This window comes from Bombus bifarius, unplaced genomic scaffold (assembly GCF_011952205.1).
Source record: "Bombus bifarius isolate JDL3187 unplaced genomic scaffold, Bbif_JDL3187 scf7180000008289, whole genome shotgun sequence".
NCBI lineage: Eukaryota > Metazoa > Arthropoda > Insecta > Hymenoptera > Apidae > Bombus > Bombus bifarius.
The window spans coordinates 55,685-83,004 of record NW_022884572.1 but is presented as its reverse complement, the minus strand read 5'-3'; the positions used below and the strand labels follow the sequence as shown (position 1 = coordinate 83,004).

General features: G+C 32.6%; 1 protein-coding gene across 1 annotated transcript; it reads left to right on the top strand.

Annotated features, from left to right (window-relative positions):
* The first annotated feature begins 359 nt into the window (after positions 1 to 359).
* On the top strand, positions 360 to 26,533 carry LOC117212382 (protein spaetzle 3). The gene is made up of 8 exons (XM_033457181.1): positions 360 to 965; positions 6,080 to 6,572; positions 6,982 to 7,479; positions 8,628 to 8,859; positions 20,091 to 20,215; positions 22,794 to 23,084; positions 23,754 to 23,879; positions 23,948 to 26,533. The coding sequence occupies exons 3-8, from the start codon at positions 6,995 to 6,997 to the stop codon at positions 24,138 to 24,140; spliced, it is 1,452 nt and encodes a 483-aa protein (XP_033313072.1). The 5' UTR covers positions 360 to 965; positions 6,080 to 6,572; positions 6,982 to 6,994; the 3' UTR covers positions 24,141 to 26,533.
* Positions 26,534 to 27,320: the final 787 nt, after the last annotated feature.

Below are 27,320 nucleotides of genomic sequence, written 5' to 3'. Positions count from 1 at the left end.
ATTCTCTTCTTCTTTCTCTCTATCCAACTCGACCCTTACCGAATAAATGATGAACGATCTGCAGGCAGAGATAAGAGAAAACGTAAAGAGTAAAATTTGCTGATTAGAAATATAAAATATAAAAGATAAAGGAAGAAAGATATAGTCGATATAAAACATACGAAATGCTAAAAGTGATTTCATGAGATGCGAAAGATTAGTATCACGGAATAGAAAATAAAAGTAAAAGAGCGAAAAATTTTCTTTGCTTTTTAGATTTGATATTTGAATGCACATAGCATTGATATGCAAAGTATATATGAATGCCTATATAGTACATGCGGCTGAACTGCGCGGACTAAAAAGAAAGTAATCGTTTTTGAACATCGACGAATTTATAGAAAACGATGAGAAAGAAAACAAACAGATGCTCTATTAAACGATCTTCCTGCGAGAAGGTGAAGCAACGATCGAAATCGAAGGTAGGGAGCAACGAGACAGAAGAGAGGGACATCAAGGAACGGAAAGTGAGAGAGAACTTACAGGCCGCGCTACTCTTCATGATCGAGGGACACCTCTCTTTATCCCCATTCTCTGTAGAGTTGGTTAAAGTTAAAACGCTTCTCTTTCAGTTGTCGCTCGCCAACGTAGCGTTTCGCGCGGTGTCACGCACGCCTCTCGGCGATTTCGACGAGCTGCTCGTGTTTCGCGCACGAGCAAGCACGTGTTTCGTCCTCTGCGAATGCATTTCCACGGATTTCTTCCTACCCGATTCCACCGGTTAATCAATCGCGTTTTACCGTGTCACGTACTTCCGTTTTTCGTTTCTCTCTCGTTCGCTTTCAGCTCCTGCTTTTCGCCCGAAAATCGATCGATTACCAAAAGTGAAAGCAACGGATGAGATTTTTGTTTCGATACGTGTTGGCCGTGTTTCCGTTTTAAGTTTGTCGAGCTCCACGAGAATCTAAAACGCATCACTGAATCCGGTAAGTTGATCGTCGAATTTTTCGTAACAATGTATCTCGGTGATGTCGATGTGCCACTTACGATTAAAAAGCTTCTTCGACAGTGCCGAATAAGATAATCGATATGTTGGGTAAACATAATTTTTAGCGTCGAATTAACCTCATAATGTAGCGGTATTCCAGGTGCTCGATGTGAAAACGAGACATACTCGAAGCGATGCTCGATATTTCTGTTTATTTAGAAAAATTTCTCACGCACTTTTATGTCTCTACGGCCACGTATGTCAAGGTACTGCATCTCAACATGTAGGAGCATACATATGTTTCTGTTCAACTTTAAGTTCAACAGAAAGAAACAAAGAGTTAAAGTTCAATTTCACTCACTGTTCTCACGAATTACAAATTTTATCATACGTATCTTATACGTTTATCCTGCGAACCCCTCGTTTCTAATACGAAGCAAGTTAACGAGAAATATTTACAGACATCGTGAACAGGTTCTAATCCACGTTCCAGACTAACTCGTATACCCTTGAATCATCGAATATTTCAGATTAGCAACAGCCCAAAAGCATTCCGCCTCGAAAAAACTAGCATTTTTGTAATCACATCGGAAACTATCATTAACAGAGGATGTACCATACTAGTGTCTTTTATTTAATTAATCGCTAACACAATAAAAGAGAATAGTACCTTGAAAACGATAATGAAATTGATAGGTTGAATTTAATAAGTGTATAAGAACGAAAAGGAAAGCAAAGCTATCCGTTTTAACAAACCGGACAGTGGGAGCACGATTTATTTTTAGGTGAAAGCACAGTTTACATACTCGATTTCGAAGAAAGCGATTCGATGAGCGAAAGTGACGGACGGTCAAACTTGTTCGACTATGGTCGAATTTTATCGGTTCCCCGGTAAATCAACGGAGTCATTATCGCTTTCGCATCTCACAGGCATCTTCGGAAGACACGTGGTACACGCGCGCGAATCCCATTCTCGTATGAACAATTGCGTGGCCACGCATACGCCGACGCGTTCGCATAATTTTCTTTCATAAAGATATTAGACGACACTGACTGTCATTTGAAGTATACATATATATTTTTAAACGGATATACAAATGTTATCATCGCATTTTATTCATTTTCACGGCTAGTTAAGATTATTTCAAATAAAACACGTGCTTTGAAAGTACATTTCAGATTTATCGTTCGTGCGTTTATGGCATCTACTACTTGCCTCGATTACTCTTTTAATTCATCGTTAGCAACATTTGTAAATTATGAACACGCGCTTTAACGTTTTGTCTTTAGCCATTTTTCTTTTCTTTTCTTTTTTTTGTTGTAAGAACGTGTTATATAACTTTAGCGAATACATATATATCTGGTAAATAATATATTTAATTGTACAGTAAATGTAAATTTTTAATTTTGTGCTAATATGTGTAATATATATATGCCTTACATTATAACGTATAATGTGGTTATTTTAATGTTAAGATGCTTTCCATAAATGAATGAAATATGATGTAAAAAATTGTATTACCTTATATAAATGAAATTTATCTTTTTTATATACCGTGCATATAAATATATAATATATGAACATTTATGTATTCGTAAATAATTCATTTTATTATATATAGATATCACGAAGTGCAATAAACATACGTTTCCTGAGTGAACTATAAATATAGCATAACTTATAATTTATATTTTATTTACGTATATTATTATAGTAAACAAGTTAATATATACATATAATCGTTATCATTATTTAGACATTACTGGGTACATTACTGGAAAGGTGTAACATATGTATGTAAGTACACATGTTTATAAAAAAAAACACAGTTTATAAGATAGAACGCGTTAAACAATTCAAATGAAAAAGTATAAGTAAAGCGAAATCAGATTTATGTAAAACTTATTGCGAGAAAAAACGTTGGCAGGAAATTTTTATTTGCAATGATATCGTTCAATGACATAATTTTAGCGAATGTCTGTTCAAGTAGAATAAGGAGGGTCTTAGAATCAAGGATACAATCGTAGTTCTCCGAATGTTAAAAACAAATTGTCGAGATATTTTCAGAAGCAAATAGGTGAACGTGTTTTTAAGTTTCCATGAACTTGGATAGCCTAGCTTAAAATACTACGATCCTGCTTACGAAGTATAGTTTTATGTCTCGTATAATAAAATAAAGCGACTGATGTTGCGTATGGGATCAAGTAAATATAACGCGAAAGTAAAGTAAATGTCAAGCAAGTCGATTAAAGTAAATACACTTGAAGTTCCGAATATAAATATTATATATATATATATCAATTAATTTTTATGACATTATTTCATGCAACGCGAAAGTAAAGTAAATGTCAAGTAAGTCAATTAAAGTGAATGCACTTGAAGTTCCTGATAGAAATATTATACTAATAAATTAATTTTTATGGCATTCTTTTATTGTTCGATAATTAATGTTTCCCTTATGAAATTTTCAATCAAAAATTGACATATTTTCTTTATCGCTACTAAGTAATGGTTTGTAGTAACTCTTTTCTTATTACTTTACGCGTGCACTATGTCAACATTAAAAATCTTACATTTACAACATATTTCCTATTCATATTCATATTTTTAACCATATTACACGAAACTCGTTCGATTACCTTGAAATAAATTTTCTCGGTACTGTTTAATATATATATTCAATATGTATATCACGCAGAAGTGGGCGACCAGATATTTGCTCGAAACTCCATTTTTGAGAAAATGGAATTAGAAAAGAAGAGACTAAGAGATTTAATTCTTATCTAGACACGATCAAACTTCATTTATTCGTAAACGAGATCTTGAAAGAAAAAATGTGATTTATTTTCTATCTATTGATTATTTACACATTATACATGGAGTTGGATATTAACCAAATTTACGTACATGTACACACTTAACAAATTCTCAAACTCAATTTTCTCAAGGACGAAGCGTTTCATAAGAAAATCGTATCCCACATTTTCGACTTATTTCGACTTGTTTTCGCGTAGACTCACTCTCTTGTCCATTGAACCATAAATCGTGATTAATGGAAGGGAATGAAAGTGACTTGTTATTATGGATAGGTGTACTGACGTAATTCCAACGTCGTGATATGACATATTATTATCAGATTAGGACATTGAGGTTTTATAAATTGATACTGCTAATTGTACGTCATAAATATCATTTGTCTCATCACGTTACTTCTCGACAAGTATCATCGCTATACAATTATTTATTTTACTTAAAGTCGCATCAGCTACTATGGTCATTAGCGATTATTTTTATTCCAATGATATATTATTTCTATTTTATATTTCGCTAAAGTTATATTTAATATATAATGTTATTAAGATATATAGAGGTACTAACACTGACATTATCTTGGATCAGCATCTGTGTACTTACCATGCCATAATTTACGTATAATTGATTATCGATTAAAATAATATTTTAATTCTACTCTATATTTGGATTAACGGGATAAAAGATCGCGTATGTTTGTGTATTCTCTACGAAATTTACAGTTTGGAATTAAACTTGTAATTACTCAAATTTCTCAAATGCTTCACGCAATGACGTTTGTAGCAACGCTATTTCCTTCGAAGAAATAGTCTAAATTATTAAAAGTCTAGATACTTCAAAACACAATGTCGTCAATTGCAAGCCAATTAGAAAGGCACGCGGTTTGTACTCAATATCCATGACTACATTGTCTTTTGAGACTTGTCGTATTATGAGTAACGGTGCGTAACCTATTCATTAGATAGGTCTCACCTCAGGTAATTTGAGTACTTTGAGTTGTTTCTACCGCGGTATATGCTAATTTAAGATCGTGATACGTCGATATTTGAAAATTATGATTATGATATATTAAAAATTTGGATATATTAAAATACCCATTATATTATATTATTATATTATATTATATTGTGTAATATCTATAAAATATTATATGTAATAAAATATCTATTGAAAACAGTATATATCCTGTTTATACTATATATTAAATATTAATTATAATATATTATATTATATGTATATACAGGGTGGTTAGTAACTGGTGGTACAAGCGGAAAGAGGGCGATTCTACGCGAAAAAAGAAGTCGAAAATGTAGAATAAAAATTTTTCGTTTGAGGCTTTGTTTTTGAGAAAATCAATTTTGAATTTTTGCTCGGTACGCGTACGGTACATTATTACGGATCTCACTGTAGATCGTTGTCTCGATGGAAAAATTAAAAAAAAAAAAAAATTTTATTCTATATTTTCGACTTCTTTTTTCGCGTAGAATCACCCTCTTTCCGCTTGTACCACCAGTTACCAACCACCCTGTATATTAAATTTCTTTGTCGTATAGTAACAACTAAGAAAACATTAATAATCGCTATTATTAGGTATCATTTTATTTCTATCTTGCATATTTTCTATCAATATATAAATATTCCTCTTTCTTTACTAATTCTTTACAAATTATTAACACACGCAATGAAAGAATATTATTGATATTAATTAATTAAAGACGACTTTGTAATACGTGCAAAATACACATATTTGTATGCAACCGATTTCTTTGAGTGAATTCTAAAAAGTTGTTCGAAAAATATAATTTTTATAGCTTTTGTTATAGCATAATTTTGTCACTGTCGTTAAAGTGGCATGTCTAATAAAGCATCGTGAGCAAGGCAAATAAGTAATTCTTTGTATCGTTAACCTACATATTTCCATAATTGACATTCATAATATTTTTCATAAAAAATCAAATTATTATGGTACTATACGACATTCTGTTACGAAATTGTTATATTTTTCCATCCAGCTTGATTTCCATGACCATTCCGTTTTCTTGTCCTTCGCTAATGATCATCCTGTATTTCAATCTTTCTTACGCTTGAAACAATTTTTCACCATTATGCTTTATATTTTCCTTAAACAATTTAAAGGTAGAAATCACCGGTGTACGTTTACCAGTGGTATTTTCAATGAAATGTTACACAATACATTTATTTATTCCCTGCATGTAAAATTGTGGACTTACGCTTGATAATGGTTCACGCTTCGGTGAGCGATACATTCGCCAAATATTGATATTTCTTTGTCATTTCAGGTCGATCTCGCGGCAACACAAGCATCACGTGAGAAAAAAGAGGAAGGAAGAAGCCATTAATCTTCGCCGAATAATCTTAATCGCGTTATCTAGAAAAATTTTAACATTTCAAGTTGCGAATGATCAACCTATATTTCAAGTATCGACTATGTTGTCTGATTTCGTAAAACGTAGGATAGCGTTAAAAATGTCAGTGAAATTGAAGCGTGTTTAAAGGAATTTTTCGAAGGTGATATAACACTTTTAAGGAAAGATTATAGCTGAATTTCGATGAAATCGATCGCTGAAATATTTAACGTACAGTTCATTTGAGATCTTGAACAGTAATCACGAAATTCTTCGTTCCTGGTTGATCATGAAGTTTATGGTAATGAGACGTGATTTTGTACACGATCAAAATCACGATCATCAAAGCTGAAAGTGTAAAACTGAAAATTCACAATCGAAGGACGTGACTTTGTATTTCCTTCTAAAGTGTCGTCCTGATTCTACGGTAAGTTGAGATATATTGAATATACATTTGAATAAATAATTTTATTATTTTGACCTTGAAACTTTAATCATATTTTTGTACACTTCTTTCTCGAATTTGATTTTCTGCAAATATTATATAATTTTATTATCGAAAATTCTGCACATTTGTGCATTACTTTTAACGTTTAATATTTTAGTATCGTAGTATTATAGAAATATGGCTCACTCTATATAAATGAATACCTATTATAGTGTTCGTACATCAGCTGTTAAAAAGTAACAATAATATACGTATTCGACTTTAAATCGCGTTTTCAGTTTCGGTAACATGTTACAGAAATAAAAAGAGTCCGAACAAACTGTCGAATTAAATAAGAGCTGGAAGATTGTTTCAAAACGATTGAGAGAGTTTCTTTGTTTGTTTGAAGAATAAAAGTAAAAATGTCACTGGTCAACTTTACCTTGCCGTATCAGTCGGCGACGCCTACTCCATTTTTCTACGGTGGACAAAACGGAGGACAGTCGACAGTGAACAACCTTCGTTTGAATGCCGTACTTCCGCCTGCGCCCGCTTCAAATTTTAATGACCAAGAACCTTTCCAAAACGAACCGTATATACCGCCCGCTGCTTATCAGCAGCAGCAGCAACAGCAACAACAACAAAGACAACGTCAGTCGACCGTTAACCGACAAAGAAATACAAACACGTTCGTCGAAGATTCGTCTTTTTCATCGACACAGGACAGTCGATATGCGAATTACAATCAAGATTTTCGAAGAACGCAACCACGGCAACAGCAGCAACAAATGAGACCTCCTCCGTCGCTGTCACAACAACAGCAACGAGTTTCGGTAGAGAGGGATCAGGATAATTTTCGAACATCGAGAATGCCAGAACAGGAGAGCTATCCTGATAGACCTAATGGGTAACTTCGCAGGATTCATATTTTATTATATACATTTCGTTTAATCGATTTAATTGTAATCTCTCGTATTTGGTGATTTTTCGTTTAACTTTACCGTTATTAAGTTATTATCTACACTCTCCGTTGTCGGTGTGAGTGTATGTGGTCAACGATTTCTTAAATTTCGAAACAAAAAGGGGAAAAAGTGGTGTGAACACGCGGTCGCCAGTTGATGGAATTTTAATTTAACGAAAATGTAGAAATTTCGGTGTACGTTAAGAGAATCATAATTAAAAGAAAATTAATTAAATCGATTATATTACACGGTGACGTATAATTCCGTTCTTTTGAATTTCATATTTTTCCGTCAATTAATTAGATGGCAATACGTGTAATTAAACTCAATGTGCTATGTAGCGGAGTACACCAATATTTTCGTTTTAAAGCATCGTTTGTTGCCGAACCAGCGAAAGCATTTCGTATAGCAACCTTAATTGCTCTCGTAATTATTTATGTAACGATCAGCTGAATGCTCTCTTGTTGCTTGCCATGCATTCCTAATGAATTTCTGACGAATATCTGACTCGTGTGCTCGCCCGTCACTGTCGTTCCCTCGTCCGGTCAATTATGTCATCGATCCGTACATACGATATAGCTTCTTTCATCCTGCGTTCATCCTCCAGATATGTATTATTAAATATGGAGCACAATTTTTTGTCAAACTTAATAACAATTATCGTAAAAGGACGTCATTTATAGTCCCTTTTTTCAACTCGGTAAACGCGGAAAGTACGCATTCCTGCTATCCTTTTAATCTTTTTTACCGGCATTAAGCTTGCATTCTTTTGTAATTTTCACGCTTCTTTTCATACTTTTACATTTTCTTATATTTTATTTCGTATACAACTCAATAACTTTTCTCGCTTACGTAATATTTTTTCATACACACACACACACACACACATATATATATATATATATATATATATATATATATATATATATATATATATATATATATATATCATAAGAATCTCTGAAAGGTTCGTCGAACCCGCTAATGTGTTAAAATTGCACATCAAATTTACTTCTTATATCGTAATTTATAATTATAATCCGATAAAAGTGCCAAGTATTTTGTTGTTCAATTTTTGTTTATTTTGTTAAAGGTATACGAGAGTTAACGGTGAAAGTGGACCTGGTACAAAAACTTCGATTCACGCTGTTTTAGACTATGATGACGACTTCGACGATTACTACGACGACAAAGACCCAGAGATACCAAGGGACGCTCACGTCACACCCATTCAAGGTCCAATCTTTTTAAAGAATGGTTCGGTCCCCGTAGTGCCATTGTATTCGTATCCTCAACTAAACAATGGTACATTTGTACAGATACCGGTAAGTTTGAAAACAACATCATGGCATATAATCATTTTGCATGCAACGCTTTAAAAACGTCTCTGGAGAATGAGAGACCTTCACTTAGCAACTCTGTTGCCAAGTAGAACAAGTATAAGGACATTCGATAATTAATCTTTCAAAATATTTATATGATCTCTGTTGAATTATTTACAATATTATATGTTACGATGACTTGAATGACGTCTTGTTACTGACACCTGTAAAAGTTTCTTACAAAAAATTTCCGGCGTTACAGACATGACGCTAATGAGGTCGTGTGTAATTTGGCTTTCTCCTCTTTAATTTTGTTTTTGTAAGTGCTCTTTAAAATTCCCCGTGAACTTTCCTCGGTTAATGAAACAATGTCATTTTACAGCTTTAGACGGAGCTTTGAAACATGATATACTTTAATTTCGAATGCACGAACTGCATACACGTAGGTTTCGATAAAAGATAAATTAAGGTTAAGCGAAAATCTGAATCGAAACAGTCGTAAAAATACGAAGTATATCGTCGAAATGTAATTCGTACATTATGTCATACTATTTAATTGTGTATGAAGTTCATTGTGTTTAAAGTATTCGTAGCAATTTATCAAAAAAGTATTTCAAGTTAATATGAACAGAGAATGTGTAGCGACTAAAAGAGAGATAAACGTAGCGTTACTTTAAAATATCTTTCCCTTATAAAAAATTCAGGTCATCTTGTGTTCTTTTACATAACACTGCATGTTCTTTTTCACTGCAAATTTTTTGATAATGTGTGTTACGTGTATGTGTTTATGTAGCTTGATATGTTACAATATAATCTATAGAGTAATTTGTCCAACTTACGAATTACAATACAATCATTCAGTTTGAAAAGGATTGACACCAAGTTGATATAGTACCAAATATTATGGATGAAACGAGTTCAACTAAATTCATATCCGAAAGTGCTTTAATAAAGAACTATAAAGGGTCAAAAATTCATCGTAAAGTAAGCTGAATTATATAATACTATTTGACCGTATGATTCTTTACAAGCATTGACTGATGAACGATTGATTACTTACTGATTAGAACTTACTGATTACTTACTGAATACATCTTTAAATGTGATACTACTAATGTTTTTAATTATCTAATTTTTATTTTACAATTATCTATAAGATTATTAGTAATAAGTACTGGACGAAACGCGTTTGATTTTCTCAATCACCCATTATTTTGTTCTTTTGATCCAGGATAGCTTAAAATTTCCTTCGTCAGACCAAATTGAATAAAAAACTAATTCTTCATGTAATTGTTCAAGTACAAAGCATAAAACACGAATCATTATTTTTGTAGAAACCAAAATATGTGACTGAAATATGTATAAGCGCGGAGCACAAATGACTCGACACCTGAAGCCTGTTAATGATGAAAATGATATTATTTCGTGAAGGAATAACAAGGCAGCGTCTTTCGTGTATTGTTTAATTCTCATTTGTATTTTGATTTCCAAAATTTTATAGGACAAAGCGTGTTTGCATTTTTCTTACTACAGTATACAGTTGCTTTCAACTTTTTCTAAAAGTATTTGTCACAAATATAACGATGATGTAGTTGGTTTTCAGTTTTTACTGATTATTCAAACGTCTTCTTTATTGTTCTTTGATTATTTGGTATTTAATTACTCTTTATATGATTAAGAATATATTTACAATAATTATATCTTTTTGTACAGATAAATAGCTTTGTTTAAGTTGAAATCGTATAAAATATAATTATAAATTACAACGTATAATCATTAAACGTTACGAGACGCCGACTGTTTTAATATCATTTCGTTCATGCGATTCTTACGAATGCCGAGTGACAATGGTATGGTGTGACTCATAGGCTGTTGAGCGGAAGAATTCGTTGTGAGTAGAAAGTATACTGAGCTGTTCACGCACGAATTACGAGTATGGAATATATAAGTAGATTTCGTCAAGCTTAGACACAACTTTCAACAAATTTGTTAGATAATCGCGATCTCAGAATTAGGTCGCACGTTTGTCTCAACCTTCGTGACTAACGCGCTTTTCATAAATTCCAAATATCTGGCTCGTCAGCAGTTCACTAACTATTACTCGAAACGTTTCAAAAGTAACTTAAACTTTTAATTACACCTAGACGAAACGATTCAAACAATGGATTATCCATAATTAAAACTCAAAATCGTTCTTTACGATGAAAAGATCGTTCCGTCAGGAAGACGATGGATTTATTAAATAACGACAAAGCGTTTGCAGTTTATTAATTCAGAAATGTTTACCATGATCTCTGCTGGCAGTTCTTTGTACAATTTGTTCCTTGAGAACGTCGCAGTCCAAGACTCGTACTTGAAAAACCGTGACTTGTGTTCGAGGATCGTTTGAAAGGTGATCGAACGCGGCCGTGGCTACAGGAACATTCAAAGTCTATATCACTGGCGTGACATTTTCTTGGAAGCACCCATGACCCCAAATATCTTCCCTAGAATCTCGCAAATGTACGATCGGTCGAGTGCATGTACTTCGCTTACACCTGCCCAGCTGTTTTGCACGTATTTCCTCTTAGTTGTGTGGTCGTACATTTCTGCAAAATTGCGCACCGTGCAAAGAATTCCCTGGTGCAATACCAACTTTAAGGTCAATCGATGTACTGGCATTGAAACAGTAACCCCTTGACCCGACGTTCCGTTTCTTGTTAATTTGTTTAAATCGACAAACCAATTTATCATTACATATTTACTTGCGAAAGACAAACGGTAATTTTCCGTTATCTATTACCATGCCTTTGGATAAATTTATTCTTCTTGTGAAATTGCTTGAAACTTTTATATACGAAATCAATATGAAATTACTTTAGACTACTAGATAAAATCAATACTATTACTAAGATAACACTACTACACAACACGCAGTAGATGAAATTTGAATTTACAAGCTTTCCAATTTCTAAATTTAATGTTACATCCTAAGGCGTCATTAAATGCTTGTTGTATTATTTAATAGTTTTATCGAGAATTGAACATTTTATTTAAAAATTTCTAATTATGTAAAGATATATACTATCTCATCTATATAATTGCGATCTGAAAAGACGACTTACATTAATCTTACTTAAGAATAGTTAATAGTGTATGACATAAGAAGAAAACAAATTTTGTTTTCAGATAATTAGGAATTATTAATAAAAATGATTATTACGTGCGCGAATGAAATTTTCTAGGCAACGATTCTCCAACAAATATCTGCCGTATAGAGATAGAACGGAACAATCTAATGATAAATCTCAGATCTCCATTGTTGGATATTGGGAAAAAATGTCGAGCTGGCAATCCGGTTTTTCCAGTCTATTCGAAATTAAAATCGAGCATGACTCTTATATGACGGAAGATACAAATATTTCTCTATATCCACGTTAACCGCGCTCTGTTAGTAGTTAATAGCTTTTTATCTGTAACAAACATTAATCTTCAGCCATTTTCAAACAGTAGTCTCTTTTACTTAAAGTAATGAACGTAGTAATTGCAAAATCGTTGTTACTCCACTCCTTGTTAACCGAATACGGTTTATATGACATATGAAATATGGAATTATATGAAATATGATTGAATACAAAGTCACTGCAGTGTACAAAGTCATCCTTTTACTAGTTTCCATAAATTATTACAATGACATTTTGACCAGTTTTTCCTTCATATTATTCTCTATAATCAATCTTATTATTTATAACGAAGTATAAGCTAATACAATCGTCCTTTACGCCAAGTTTATGCTTCTCTGTTATGCTGTCCGCTATTACGCTTTGGCCTTGCAGAGGTACTAACATTTAGCCTACATAGTACGTGGAGCAATTCTGTAATGCATCCAGTATTTAGAAGATTAAGAGAAGATAATGCTCAATTACAAGTTGATCGTTTATTATACTCGAATCTCGTGATATATAATTAATCGTAATAACACGCAATAAATGTCAATACGATGTCTCTTTTCTTCTTTCTTTATTTTGTTTTTTTGCTTCGCATAAACGTGTTAAAATCGATTCGTGATCATCGATTGTGAAACGTAGCGATATAACGATGTAACGCTGTAACGACTCGCAGCTCGTATTACAGTTCGGAAGCGTTCTGGTCGATGTCCTCGGTCTGATCACTGAAAGTTAAAAAGAAATATGTTTAACCTTCCACGCTCATTCCACAGTTCCACGTGATTCTTGCGTCGTTTTACGACTTTACGACTTCGTGCGGGCTGTTTTTGTCAGTCGCCGTAATTAAGGTATTCCACTTCATAAAAGTAAATTGACGGATTTAGCTCAGATATGCGGTTCATGAGTGAGATATGTAGTTATTGAAGATAAATTTAACACCGAAATTAAGTTCCTTGTTTGCAACTATGACTGACATAAATATTGTTCAGGTCTACTTTTAATCATTAATAAATGCTTTTTTACATACGGTTCTGCTAGCTTGTATCTACTTAAATGTTTTCTTCCTTTTTTTAGCGAAAGCGGGACTATAATTTAATTGCGCGACCTTAGTTACGAATTTGTTACTTATACAAATTTTTTGTGTATATAGGTACAATATTATAGATAGATATATAGATATATAGAATAGACGTAGCTATTATATTATCCATTAAATAATATAGCAGTAAGATGTGTGTAATTTATTATTATTATTTATTTTATTTAAAGCCGCGTAATTTGTTGTCCCGTCTTTGAACGGCTATTCACATTTATAGTAACTGTAAAATTGTAAAAGAAAAACTGTAAAATAAAAAGAAACCAAATCAGCTACTCGAATTGTGCAATTTTGCGTTATCTTTTAGTATGCGATTTATATAAAGTAAAATTATCATCGAGTTTGTCATATTGAAGTATTCCTGACTTACGAAGTAGCAAGCGAAATTGAAATTAGTGACCGGCAGCATTTCGAAATACGAATAGCTACCGATTTGTGTTAATGACAGAAATCGTTCAATCGACTCAAAACTAATGCGATTAAACTTAGAACGTGTTTCTAGTATTTGCTTCATCACTTGTCCAATATAAATGTCTTCATTCGAATGACGAAATATTATAATTAGTACCGATGAACCTATATTAAGATTGACAACTCGCATTTATTATTTATTCATTTGAAATTACTCGTTGACGGTACAACATTGCAGTGATATCTGCACATATTGTTTAAAATAAGCTCGTGTGTCTCTGTACAACAAGTAGATGTGCTTTTATCAACCATGTCCATTGAGTGTCAGGTGGTTAACGTTAATAGCTTCATCGATCTTTTCTCTTAACTGTTTGCGTGTATCAAGCTTTTCGATTAGACATGTTCTCGACTTCGTAGCTCCAAAGAGAAGAATCTGAGGAGGATAAGTCAAATTAATGTGGAGGTCGTGTCACAGTCTATCTCTATCTGACTCTTCCAATCTATCGATCAGCAAAAGTCTCATTGAGCAATAGTGTTACGTCTCTGGTAACACAGTCAGGTGGATCATCGTGCTCGTCCATAAACGATGTTGTATTTCTAATGACGCGCTATCTAAGCACAAGGATAACCAATGTTGCAGAAGATCTGTTTGAGATACTCCTGTGAGATAGTCCTTAAAGAAATGAGATCCGATGAAACGAATGTCTGCTAATATATATCGCACATTTGCGGAAAATCTGTACGTGAAAATACGTTACTGCGTACGACTGTGGTACTCTTGAGTATATTTGATGTGTTGAAGCGTGGGGATTTCTTCTTATTTGTACCATCGTACCAAAAATATTTAAATTTGTCTACATTAATACTTCGATGTATATCGCCTTATCTCGATAATGAAGTTGAATCGATTCATATTTATTGTATAAAATATTTTTTTTTATAGAAAAAGACTTACCAGACGTGATGGCGAAGTTTCTCCGCGTATTGGTCATCTTATACGTTTTTCAAACATTCGTAAGCGGTACAATAAACTAATTTATTATATGCATATTTTTTATACGTAGACTAAAAATATATGAAAGACTATCTAGGTATAAATATGTATTTCGATGCTTTAAAGTAAACTTTTAAGCAAACGATGTTTCACACAGATATAATTTAATGCGTTAAATAATAATATTCATTTTGTACATTCCTTATAGTATGACTAACCGGAATTCTTTGTCTTACCTTTTTCCTAAATTTTAAGTGCCTTATAAATTGATCATAGGATCTATGATGCTGTCGAAACCTTACAGCAGCCTTCGGGCTAATGCGAAGTACACATATCTATGACAACGACGAATATTTCGCGGCGATATATTCGCAGCGGTATGTTTATATGTACTATACCCAAGTATTTACGTGACAGTCTATGTGTTTGTTCACGCCAACGCAAAGCAAGAAATTTCTACTAACACTGCAAATATGTAGTGTCTTTTTTCACGTTGGAATTATGTTGCTTTTCTCTTCGCTGCTGTTCCTTTGTTCCTTTTAACACGCAACAAAATTTGCTACGTAATTAATAAAAATTGCTAGAGATCGTTTAGTCAAATGATAGAATTGTTTAAAGGCGACGAAAGTGTGAAAATGTTTCTGCATTACAATTTAAAATATGGTATTTTTCGATGTAGAAAGCGAGCAGTGAGATTGAGCCGAATAGTAAAATCGACTAACTCAAATGTTGAATTAGCGCAAATCTTATTCATTTAGTCGTTAGTCGGTTGACAATAGCGTATTGTCAATATTTATCCACATTACGAGATGTGACTGGCAACTGTCCATTTCAAGCCTTTATTTAACTGCTCCGCTTTTCTAAGTAGAATAGACAGGCAGTTCAGACCTCTCAAATATACCTTCAAAAACTACACAAGTTACAATCGTACTAAAAAGAGAAACTAAAGTTTATTAGCAATACGAAAACGAAAACTTTTTAACAGATTATCCGTTATTAAGTAGTAACTTATAAACTTTATGAACTATTTTATTGCAATTACTTAAAAATGGCATTGTTTTCTATAAGTGAACAATACAAATTCATTTGTCGTTTCACAAGTAATTTTTGTGTAAATAATGAACAGCATTTTTTACTAGACATTCTAATTCATTATTTACGTAAATAATATAAAATTGAATTTAATACAACATTCATCCCTCATTAATTTCGTACATTCCTACGGAATAATGAATAGTTCAAAAAAGTGGTAAATTTATAATTATGTTCAACATTGTATGTATAAATACGTGTACATATGAACATGTGAAATGTATATATGATTAAAATGTATATATGATTATGTAGTAGGTATTTTTGCTTATTTTTATTATTATTTAGAGATATTGTTGGTTTGTTAGTGGAATCATGAGGTTGGCGTAGAGCAAAGAGTATCGTGATGAACAAATATAAAATATAAATATTTAAATTTTATACTTAATGTTTGTAAAAAACCCAGCTACATGAATAAAACAACGTTATATGAGAGAATTTTCTAAACATTGGCAATGTTTGGAAATTTTTCAAGAGACTGATGGTACATTAAATAAATAAATGTTTTATTATAGTATGCCATAAAATCAACATATCTTACTTAAATTGAGTAAGTCATTCAGTTTTATAACTGTCCTTACGCAACCGACATGTGATCTTCAGATTTCATCATGATTACATGTTCATTAAGATAAATAAATGATTTAAAGCACTTTTGTAATATAATGTTAATAAAAATTGCATTTTTCATATTATGTTACAAGCTAATAGGAATAAAAATTTGCATTATATATTATACATATAATCTCACGTTAAATGAAACCAACCTTTTTATCATTAACTCGCATAGTTATTGCCAATAAATTTATATTGCAAAATCTTGGAGCTTATTAAATCATTCAGAAGTATACAAAATTCATTTTCTGTCTTTTTTCAACTAATTGTATTTAATATTATTACATTTTAATATTTTATATTCCCTGCGACACACACACACACACACAGAGTATTCATAAATTGCATGTATATTAAACACACAAGTAAACAAATAAAATTAATGGAGAAAGTTTCGCTTTGACAATATTTTCATTCTGTCGAATTTATTTTATTTCGTTGCTTGCGTTGCATTTTGAATACAGAAAACAGAATATTAATATGTAAGCATAAAAATTGGCTTCTTTTGTAAAGTGTTATTAGTGGGAAACATTTATTTGGTACTAACAAATGTAATAAATAATTATTTTCTTTACGCAGATTTCTATTTCATATATTGTTTCGTACAAATAAGATTCGAAATACATACAAACAATTTAAAATCTATTATATATGAGCAAGAAAATATTAGATGGCACAGAGATCTAAAAATATTTTTTCATTTTTTTTTTATCAAATCACTTTTACGTTTATTTCCTCCTTTCAGCAATTACAGATCTCTATGCCATATAATTTTCTTCAGTATAGTAGACTAAATTATTTTATAATCCAATAATTAAAGCATACGCATAGATGTTATATTTCTTCCTTAGACAGAAAGTCGAGCTTAGCATATGTTTCATTTACTCATATCAAAATCGTATACAGTACAAAATGGTAATTTAAAACTAGTAAGTTTTGTGAATATCGTAGATATAAAATAAATTATATTTATATGAAAATAATTTATCACAAAAGATTATAGAAATTTAAGAATGTGCTATCGTATTGTCCCGATAAGAACAGATCATTAGAATTTAATTGAATTTAATATCCTAATACCTCTACGAGCTTATACGACTTTTTCTTTTCGATTTCTTAACTCATATTAAAGTACTTTCATATTCAGAATTACCATCTACATACCACTTAACTATTAATCTAACGCATTAAAAAATTGCAAGACGAGTACAGTGAAATAATAGAGCTATAAATCAATATGTACCATAAGTGTCATTTTATCTGTTTGCTTATCACATGTAACTTAATTTTTTAATTCAATTCGTGTGAGAGATTGCAATTCACTGACGTAGAAACACGGCGTGATTCATTTCTGGCGGGCAATGTATCACGTTGCTCATACTTTCCTCATACACACAACGTTCCAGACTGACTCGAGTCACTGAATGACGCCTACTGATTCTTCAACGGAGTGTAGTAGTGAGTGAGTGAGTGTAGGACGATAATCATTAACGGACCCGATTTCCGGTACAAATCAGCAATTCTATAATTATAATCATTCGTGGCGTTGATCGTGAATGTACGCGCGTTTATGTAAAATTTACAATACTTAAAATAGTTAAATAATTCAAATCGAGGATATATCGATGTTGAAGCAATTCGTAATTTAGTATTCACTACAAAATATATTCAATCCAATTATTAGCGAATTATTAGTTTTGTATCATTTTTATATTGCCTTTAAAAAATTCTCTATTACTTTTGAAGGCTTGAAATGACTTTCATCGGATACATTCTTTACTCGTCACGATGCACTTCAAGTACCATTTTCATCATACTAAACAAATGTTCTCATCCTTTTAAACGGAAGTATAAGTAACTAGCTGCTATTCTTTTTTTCTCAGATTTCTTCATAAACAGAGAACAAAATTTTTAAGCCCAAATGTTACAACTACACATATCTTCCCTTTGAATGTAAGACGAAAATAGAAGCTTTCAATGAGTTTAAAGCGTAGACATAGTTAGAATATACAGATCTGATAAACATCGCTGATATATAGCTATTTTCACAACTTCAGTTTCTATGTAATAACACTGTTCCTTTAATTCTATTCATAGAGTAGAATGATACAATTTTTGGTATTGTTTTGGAACACGATGTATATACCGTATGTGCACACATCAATGTACAGTGTACGATAGTGTACACATCAATATCTTTTAAAAGTATTCAAATATTATTACTACATATCGGTCAAAATGTCCGGGTATTTATGAATGATATAGTATGTGTGTGTATATTTGTATGTTCAATTAACTTAAATATAGTTTAAAATGTTTTTTTCATATATCGATTTTCATATATAAGTTTATTTGTGTGGACTATGGATAAACTCCAAAATACACCAAAATGCACAGAAGTAAATGAGAATTTTGATTTTATATAAGTTAAACGTTGTGCAGCGATATAGATATAAAGTTAGATATTATTAAATATTAAATTTCACTTTTACCACATTCAGATACCATACTATATTCACAAGGAATCGCATAGTGTCCGCTTTTATTTGATCAGATCCTGTATCTTCGTCCTGCGATCTTCGTATGCACATTTCGATTATTTTATTTCAAGTCAACATTTGTCGCGCCGAGACAATTGTTTCCTCAATGAAGACGTCCTTGCGGTTGATCGTAGGTGTTTCCATGACATTACCGAAGTGTATTTTCCGTATATCTTTACCATCCTTATTCTACAAAGCATGTAGTACGAAGACGCGTAGGCCACATACTATACAATTTACAAAATATGTACATGTCGTACCTCGTATCGTTATTGCGCAGGTGTTAGCAAATATTCTCTGATTGAAGACGTCGTTTCACATTTCTTTGATACGAACCTTGATTGAATAGAAATAGAAACGACCAAAGGGTGGTTCGTTTGGCTCGTGTCTACAATGCGAGCGTGTACAACGATCGAAATGGTCAAACACGCCCTAGACTCACACGAGGCGTGGTTGTTTGATGTCGATCATTTTATGCGCATATCTCCGTCACTCGTTTATATCCTAACTATTTAGTATTTCTCCGCTCGTATCTTGAATTTCTGTTTTGAGAACTACAAGAACTTTATATATTCTATCGCAGTATTTTCTATATTTTATTTGGAAATCTTTCGCGACGAAGTAAATCGCATCGTATCACGTAACGTACGAGTCATTACGTTCATATTGAAATTGCATCTTCTATTATATCGACTAATATTATACTGCTCCAACTTTTTAGAACAATCTTTCTCGAGCCGTATACCTATTTACTGTAATTATTAAGTAAATATACAACATAAGTTTAATCGACATTAAATAATCTTCGAACTAGCCGCGCCTGTTTAGTTGTGCAATAGAGGTTTGTACTTGCGTGATGTTTTTTAGAAATGGAAAAATTAATATACTTTAAGTTATAATAGATGTAGAACATGGAAACTCGAGAACTGTATACAAGAAATAATTGACCATTTTCTCATATTTGTAGCAACGAATAACGAGATTTGCGATGTTTATGTAGTTGACAACAACTTATAGAATAAAATATTGCGAATTTAAGACACATTATATTTTTGTTATAGATTCTTTGGACCGCACTTTCCGTTGCTCTGGGAGTCGAATTGAGGGGAGATTTGGTACGTGGTGTACCGTGTATTAAAAAATATCATCAGCTGTTCTGTCCAACTGCCGGAAACACATATCCAATGTAATACCTGTAACAACAACGTAGTAATATTTTACGTTTACGTTATTATCTTATTATATTACCTGCCACGTATTTAGCATGTAACTAATAGGTATTTGTTATGACATAAACGACGTAGTTAGAGTTGGATGTAAAATAAAAGAAGATTCATACTCGTTTGCAATATCATATGTCATCGCATATAATATTCAATATTTCGTAGTAACATTTAACGTGATACTGCAAAAATAGTATTTAACGTAATTAGTTCATAATATTACATATAACATTATTAGCAATACAATTAGAAATAGTAGAAGCAAGGCATTTTACAGATATCTTCGAATCTTCAAAAACAACTTCGTTTACTAATTATCGATTTTTCTGTAGAAAAATTAAAATTTTTGTAGAAGCCACTTCAAAACTGAAAGAAAAAGTTTGGCTGACAATGAGTCGTACTATAATTGAAGCATTGAGAGCAAAAGTGGACTTTTTTTTTTTTATTAACGTGGAGGAAATCCGCACGGACACCAGGCCGCTTCTGGGGAAAAGCGGCGTGGTAGTGCCGGACTCCAACCGACTAAAACCTCCACGATGACCGTCCTGGCTGCGATCGAAAGGGGCCCGGGAACCGGTGTGAGCGATACACCCCCCCCCCCTCCAAAAAAAAAGCCAATACCACACGGAGTTCCCAAGCGGTCACCCATCTAAGTACTATCCGTGCCCTACGTTGCTTAACTTTCGTGATCGGACGAGAACGAGTGCTTTTTTTTTCTTTTTTTTAAACTGTTTATTAAAACCCAATATACAATTATAAATACATTATAGTGTTCACAATAAACGGTGAATTTATATAATGGTATCTTAGGCAAAGGTACTGATACGCAACGGTACTACGTAGCCATGCTGTAATATGTGTCGACGCTTTACATTTTTCGTGTTGAATATATCTTTTGGTTTAAGCCGCTGGAGGAGCGGAGCTTCTATGTGATTTTGTTTTTACTTGTTTTTATTGTCCTGGAAACTGGGTCGCAAAAACAGGACGCTTCGGTAGTATGTTTTTGGGTGATGTGGAATTGGGGGGGGATGAGGGGGGGGGGGAGGGGGATGTTAAATAAATAAGTTTCTTTTAAAAGAAGGAGGATTGCGAAGATTACAATGTTTGCACCTGTGTTGTGCGGGGGCAGAATTGATTTTTATCGGTTTAATAGATTTTCTTTCTTATTTTATTATGGGTTCAGTATCCACCAATATTTTTTTGAATTTTTTCTATGTTTGTCTTTGGTGTCTTTCAGGGGGAGGGCCATGTTGTATCTCCATCTAGTGTCTGCGGTCTGACCGTCTAGGTTTTCCTCGTAAAGTATAGTTTGGGTCCCTATTTTTCTCTTTATATGATAAATTATCGGGATGTTATTTTGGTCTTGTAGGTAGTTTTTTCCGTCAAGGTATGGGAAAGCTTCCGGCGGGATGTAGCCTGTTGTCAGAGTGTTTTTGTAATATGTGTCATTTGGAAATAAGCAGCTGAAGATTAAACTATTTTCTTTTATCTTTGCCGCTTGCGCGAAGTGGTTTCGTATTAGCTTTAGGATGTGACAGTCTATGCGGTTATTTTGTTTTTTACGTATTTTTTGAATCCGCTGTGTTCGGATCTGTAAGTGCTCAAGCAAGCCCTGATGCATTTTCTTTCGAATATGCGAATTTTTTCCATTTGGGAGGCTGATATGTTGTACCAGATTGGGCAGCCGTAGGTTATGATCGGTCTGATTAGTGCTTGGTAGCATAGGATTTTTACTTTGCTGTCGAGATGTTTGGAGTGGAATAGTTTTTTCATTTTCCAGAATGCTTTATTGGCCTTGGTAAGTTGAATTTCGGTGTGCTGCTTGTAGTTTAATTTGTAATCTATGTTTACCCCTAAGTATTTTACGCAATTTTTGTGTGGTATGAGGGCCCCTTTGTCTGTTTTTTCTCTTATCTGAAATTTTTTGCAGTGTTCTCTTTCTATTGGGCCGATTTCACTTGACTTGGGTCTAAACAGTATGGTTTCGCATTTACTTATGTTGATTTTTAGTTTCCATGCGTGGTAATAGTCGTTTATTTTCTCAAAGAGTTCTTGGAGTTCCGTTTTTATAGTTGACGAGAACGAGTGCACTCAACGTGGTATGAGAGTTGGCTAGAGTAAAAGTGGACTAACTTCGACTCAACAAGCTGATTCGTTGTCTACAATAAATGTGATCACAAAATATCCAGCGCAACAGTTGATTTCGTTATGTTATCTGTGTTTGATGCAGACAAATCGAGTTCTTACATGTTTATACAATTAATACAGCTTATTGGAATAAATGATCGCTATAAACACAGATTCAAAAAAGATGTATCTCCGTCCATTTCATGTCATGCTTTCAATGCTTCAATTAAAAGTAATAATATTCATGGATCTAGTTTACAACTAGTTTTCCCACACCCTGAACTTTGTTACGAAGAATTATATTAGATTTCCTATACAATTACGTTTCGTTTCATGCAACATATTTCTCGCATTGAGAATTTTTCATAGGTGTTCATAAGATAATGAAATTTAAAACGATAAAATACTTTTTAGAGAACGGATAGAACGTTTTATTGACGAAAATAAGGCGTTAATGAAGAGAATGTACGGTGACTTCGAAATGAGTTCAGGATACGGTTCTCCGACAAGAGAGCCCAGTCATCGGACACGTAGGAGACGAAAAAGTAGAGAAGCTACAAAACATGATATCCCCGATGGTGGACCTAGTTTTCGCGACGAACTGGATCCGGAAATGGAGGCTGATGGTGACTCATTTTTTGCTAATATCAGAAAGACCAGAAATCCCCGACAATCTCCTGGAAAGAATCGAAATGACAGTGGCAGGTACTTTCTTCGAGAGCTTGAGTTTATAGGTCCACTAAAAATCGCTAATGACAAGATATCACTATTCCATAAGATAATAATTCGAATTGATTTCTTTTTCCTTCTATCGATGCAGTTTTTTACTTATAGGAAGTTCCACTTCTTTTCTGGCCAAAATTTATCAATATATCCTATGTGTATAAGCAAGAAATAAATATTATACAAAATAGGTCGTTTTAAGCTTCGTTATAAAATTATAACAGAACACGACAAAAGGAAAAGATTTATAGCTTGCTTATACCACTGCACCTTTTCGGATGTACAACTTGGAACATGAAAAAGTTTATCCAAGAATTAATGTTGACTCACTGTCGACTGGTAAATTACATTTTTTACCATCTACATTCTTGTATCCATTGGCGGGAACAGAGGATATTTTAAAATTGTGTATCAACAACGAGTAATTATGTGATTGTCTCTCTATAGTTTGCATTTTTCTTATAACTTTTTAATAAAGCTCCAAACAATTTATATTTACGTAACATTTTTCTATTGTTTACAATTACAGGACAAATGAGAAATATTAGCACGAAAACAACACTAATACTATAGTTGTAGATAGAAAAGAAAATTACCACGACAAATAAAAACGTGGTAACATTAAGTATTAAACAACTGAATATTTTTCAGAGTCGATGCATGCGAATCGAAGGTGGAAATTGTAACTCCTTATTGGGCCAGCAACAGCGCTGGCAAAATTCGTGCCATTGTGAACACACAGCATTTCGAGCAGGCCATTCACCAAGAAGTTTGTTCGTAAGTGTGCTTTCATACGCGACTTTACGTGAAATCGGAACTTTTCTTCAAAAACTTTCCTCTTGCAGGAAAACTCAGACAAACCGCTGTACTGGTGATTGCGGTTGCGAACAAAAGTATAAGTGGCACCGACTACTTGCGTACGACCCCGACAACGATTGCAAAGGTATCTTCATGGACTGGTTCCTCTTCCCTTCCTGCTGCGTCTGTAGATGCGACCCGGTTCCGAGCAAATTTTCCTCATCTAACAGTCGAAATTAACATGACTTTTTACGAGCAAGAGTCTCTTACACTGTCACGATCGAACTTGTGATTCAACTGCGATTACAAAGAAAGCTAGAACACTGTACGCAGATTGATATTGTCTTCGAAATGAAATTGAATTGCGGCAAGAGAAACTATCATCCTTTTGCTTTAAGCAGGTTTCAACAACGCCGTCGTTTCGATAGGATGAAACTCCGCCACATTTATTAAATTAAGCATAATATATATGTTTAATTGACGATTATTACATTTCGTCGCTAAGAAAATCCGCCTTATTTATGAATATAGTACTAGAAACTATTGGAGGAATTTCTACTATTCCCTTCCTACTGAGGAGCGTTTCTCCCTTTCTTTGTCGGATTATTAGGATTAAGTTATATAAAGAATTAAATAAACAGATATAATAGATTATAAATTAGAATAGATATCATTATTTTCCTGCAATACTTTTTGGTAATGCGAATTAGGGAAAATTTGTTATATTATTAGTTGTTTATTGTTATCTATCTTCATTGTAAAATAATACTTATCAGTGATAAACTACGGATGTTTATGCATTTATGGGAAGTTTCAAGATGCAAACATGTACAGAATGCACATAACACACAGAAAGATATTGTACGTACAAAGTACCGAAAATAAAGTGCTGCTCGTCATAAAAATCTTCAAGTTCCATGTTTTCAGTTGTGTTTATAGAGATACGTATTTGCATAAACATTCACAGTCTAGTGATATCGTATTTAATACAATTTTTGTTACTAATTTAATGAGCTATCGAACATCTATCAGCAGTGTAAGATCAAGGCAACTAATTAATAAGGAAAGGATAGCAAAAAGTAATATGAGAAGGAACAGATGCATATTAACACATATATTATGTACTATATTGGCTGTAAATTATAAACAAATCAGAAATAATTATGAAAAAAGGGTGTCCTTTGGTCATCTGAATTATGTGAATAATATCACAGCCCGGTTTAGCGATACATGTAACTAATATAAGTATAGTATGTCCTACTTAAACGTATACACACCATCGAAAGAGCGAAAAAAATGTTTTACGTAAAAGTTGTTTGGAATACGTGAATTTTTGAAATTCTTATTTCCAATGATTTGAATATTAACGCGATTTGTTATGTATTATAATATTGATGTCACTTTATTACGTATTTCACAACGAATTCAATAATGTTCAATAATATTTTCTCAATAGTTAGAGAAATGATAGGGTGCATCCATTTAAAGTAGACATACTGTACGTATAATAAACTCGCCATAGTTTTATAATTAGCAGCTGTGTATTTACGCGACTCTTGTTTATTTCAATTTTCGAATGACAATTACAATAATTTTTTGCAACTATGTTTTTATATATTATATCGTGTTATGAACATTATCGATGTAATAATGCTCGAATTGCTATTGTGATAATAGACAACAGCGTTAAAAAGAACAATGATATTTAAAACAGTAGACAAACTATAATACCATTTTCGTAAACCTTTTAAACGTAACGAAATAAGATAATCGTAATAAGATAGATTCGAATTTCAGTCAGTTTGTTTAATGGCAACGTGACAATACTAATATAGTTCATATATTGGCGATCAAAATTTTTCAGTTCTATATTTTTATAAATACGTAATACGCATTTGTTGCTTTCTCCTGTTAATTACAGTCTAGTTTATCAGAGAGAATTTGCTTGTGATCGGCAATTTCGCTATGACCTTCCCTTGCAACTAAGATATCCGACGCCCTCGTATCAATTTAAAGCAGCATTTAAATTTTGGTGTATCAAGGTGCTGTGTATTTCGAATGTAAAAAACAGGAAAAACTCGTTCCATGGTACCTTCGGTATGCTTTTTTATACGATAGACAAGATAATTACATTCGATTGAAAAGAGGCTTTTCTGCTGCGCAACCTTCGCGTTTTATCCTCCATCGTTCACGTCGACATTTTTTTCCCTCCTTTAGTTTAATTGTAAGTAAATAAGTAGATATGCGCGGTCATTTAGTTGGAATGCGTATCCTGTTGTCACAATCTCTTTCTGACAATCTAGAAAATATAATTCTCAGTAATCGACGTTGTTATTTCTTTTTCGTCGGAGTAGTTAGATCATTATATTCATTACCCGTGTTTCATTGTTTCTTCTAGGATATGTATCTTCAAAGTCAAATACCGTGTAACGAATCTATATAATTACTAGCGTGTATAAATGTAATTGCATAGAAACGTTAAAATACGAATTAGAAAAATATTTATTAAGTTATGTACGCGAACCGCAAACAACGAAATCCAAACATACATATGTAACACATTATATTCCTATATTTGGTAAAATAGAATTTTGTACATACGCGAAATAAATTCTGATTATTATTCCCTGGAATTTTGTGCAGCGAAGAATTATTGCAATTATTGCGTGGAACGTCTAAAATATGTGATCTAACCGAGTTTCCTGGTCCTATATAATGGCTAACACAAGAAAATAATAATTTGGATCATTTAAGATATGTAGGTAGAAAAGGATAGAAGAATGACAATTTCCATGATCAAATAAAAGAATCGAAAACAAGAATTAATTCTAATACTTCTTAATTATTATAGATATAGAAATATAGCTTTTTATATTATAAATATAGAAATATATTCATTCTCAGTGTTATTTTATTGAAAATTACTAAACGTTAACTGTTATAAAATTCGATATTCAAAAAGTAGTAACTAGACTGCAGGTGTTTGTACGTTTATGAAAAATTTTAATCTATATGTGCAAAATAATAGATAACATACAAATTATAGAAAATATTTAAAATAAAATACGAGTAATATATACGAGTAATACATATATATACGATGAAACAAATTTCTATGTCTAAATTTCATTTCTTTAGTTACGTTAATAAAAATATTTGAATTTATATAAACATTTGTAATCTAACGATGATATCCCGACACAGGCTGTCAGTTCTTCATTTTACGAAAGTTGATGTAGATTAAATCGGGTTCTTCTTTCTAACAATTGTGAACACGTGTCTAACCCTACTTTTAAAAAAAATGTAATTAACCAACACAAATATACCTCGATGGTATAAACGACACAAACTTACGGTAATATGATACAAATTCTATTTAGAAAGCAACAAATATTCAATTCCTAGCAGAAATAGCATTAT

Coding starts and splice junctions, on each gene's coding strand:
- LOC117212382 (XM_033457181.1), top strand. CDS start 6,995: ATGTCACTGGTCAACTTTACCTTGCCGTATCAGTCGGCGACGCCTACT. Junction 8,860..20,090: donor GTACATTTGTACAGATACCG/GTAAGTTTGAAA, acceptor TTTTTGTTATAG/ATTCTTTGGACCGCACTTTC. Junction 23,880..23,947: donor ATTCACCAAGAAGTTTGTTC/GTAAGTGTGCTT, acceptor TTCCTCTTGCAG/GAAAACTCAGACAAACCGCT.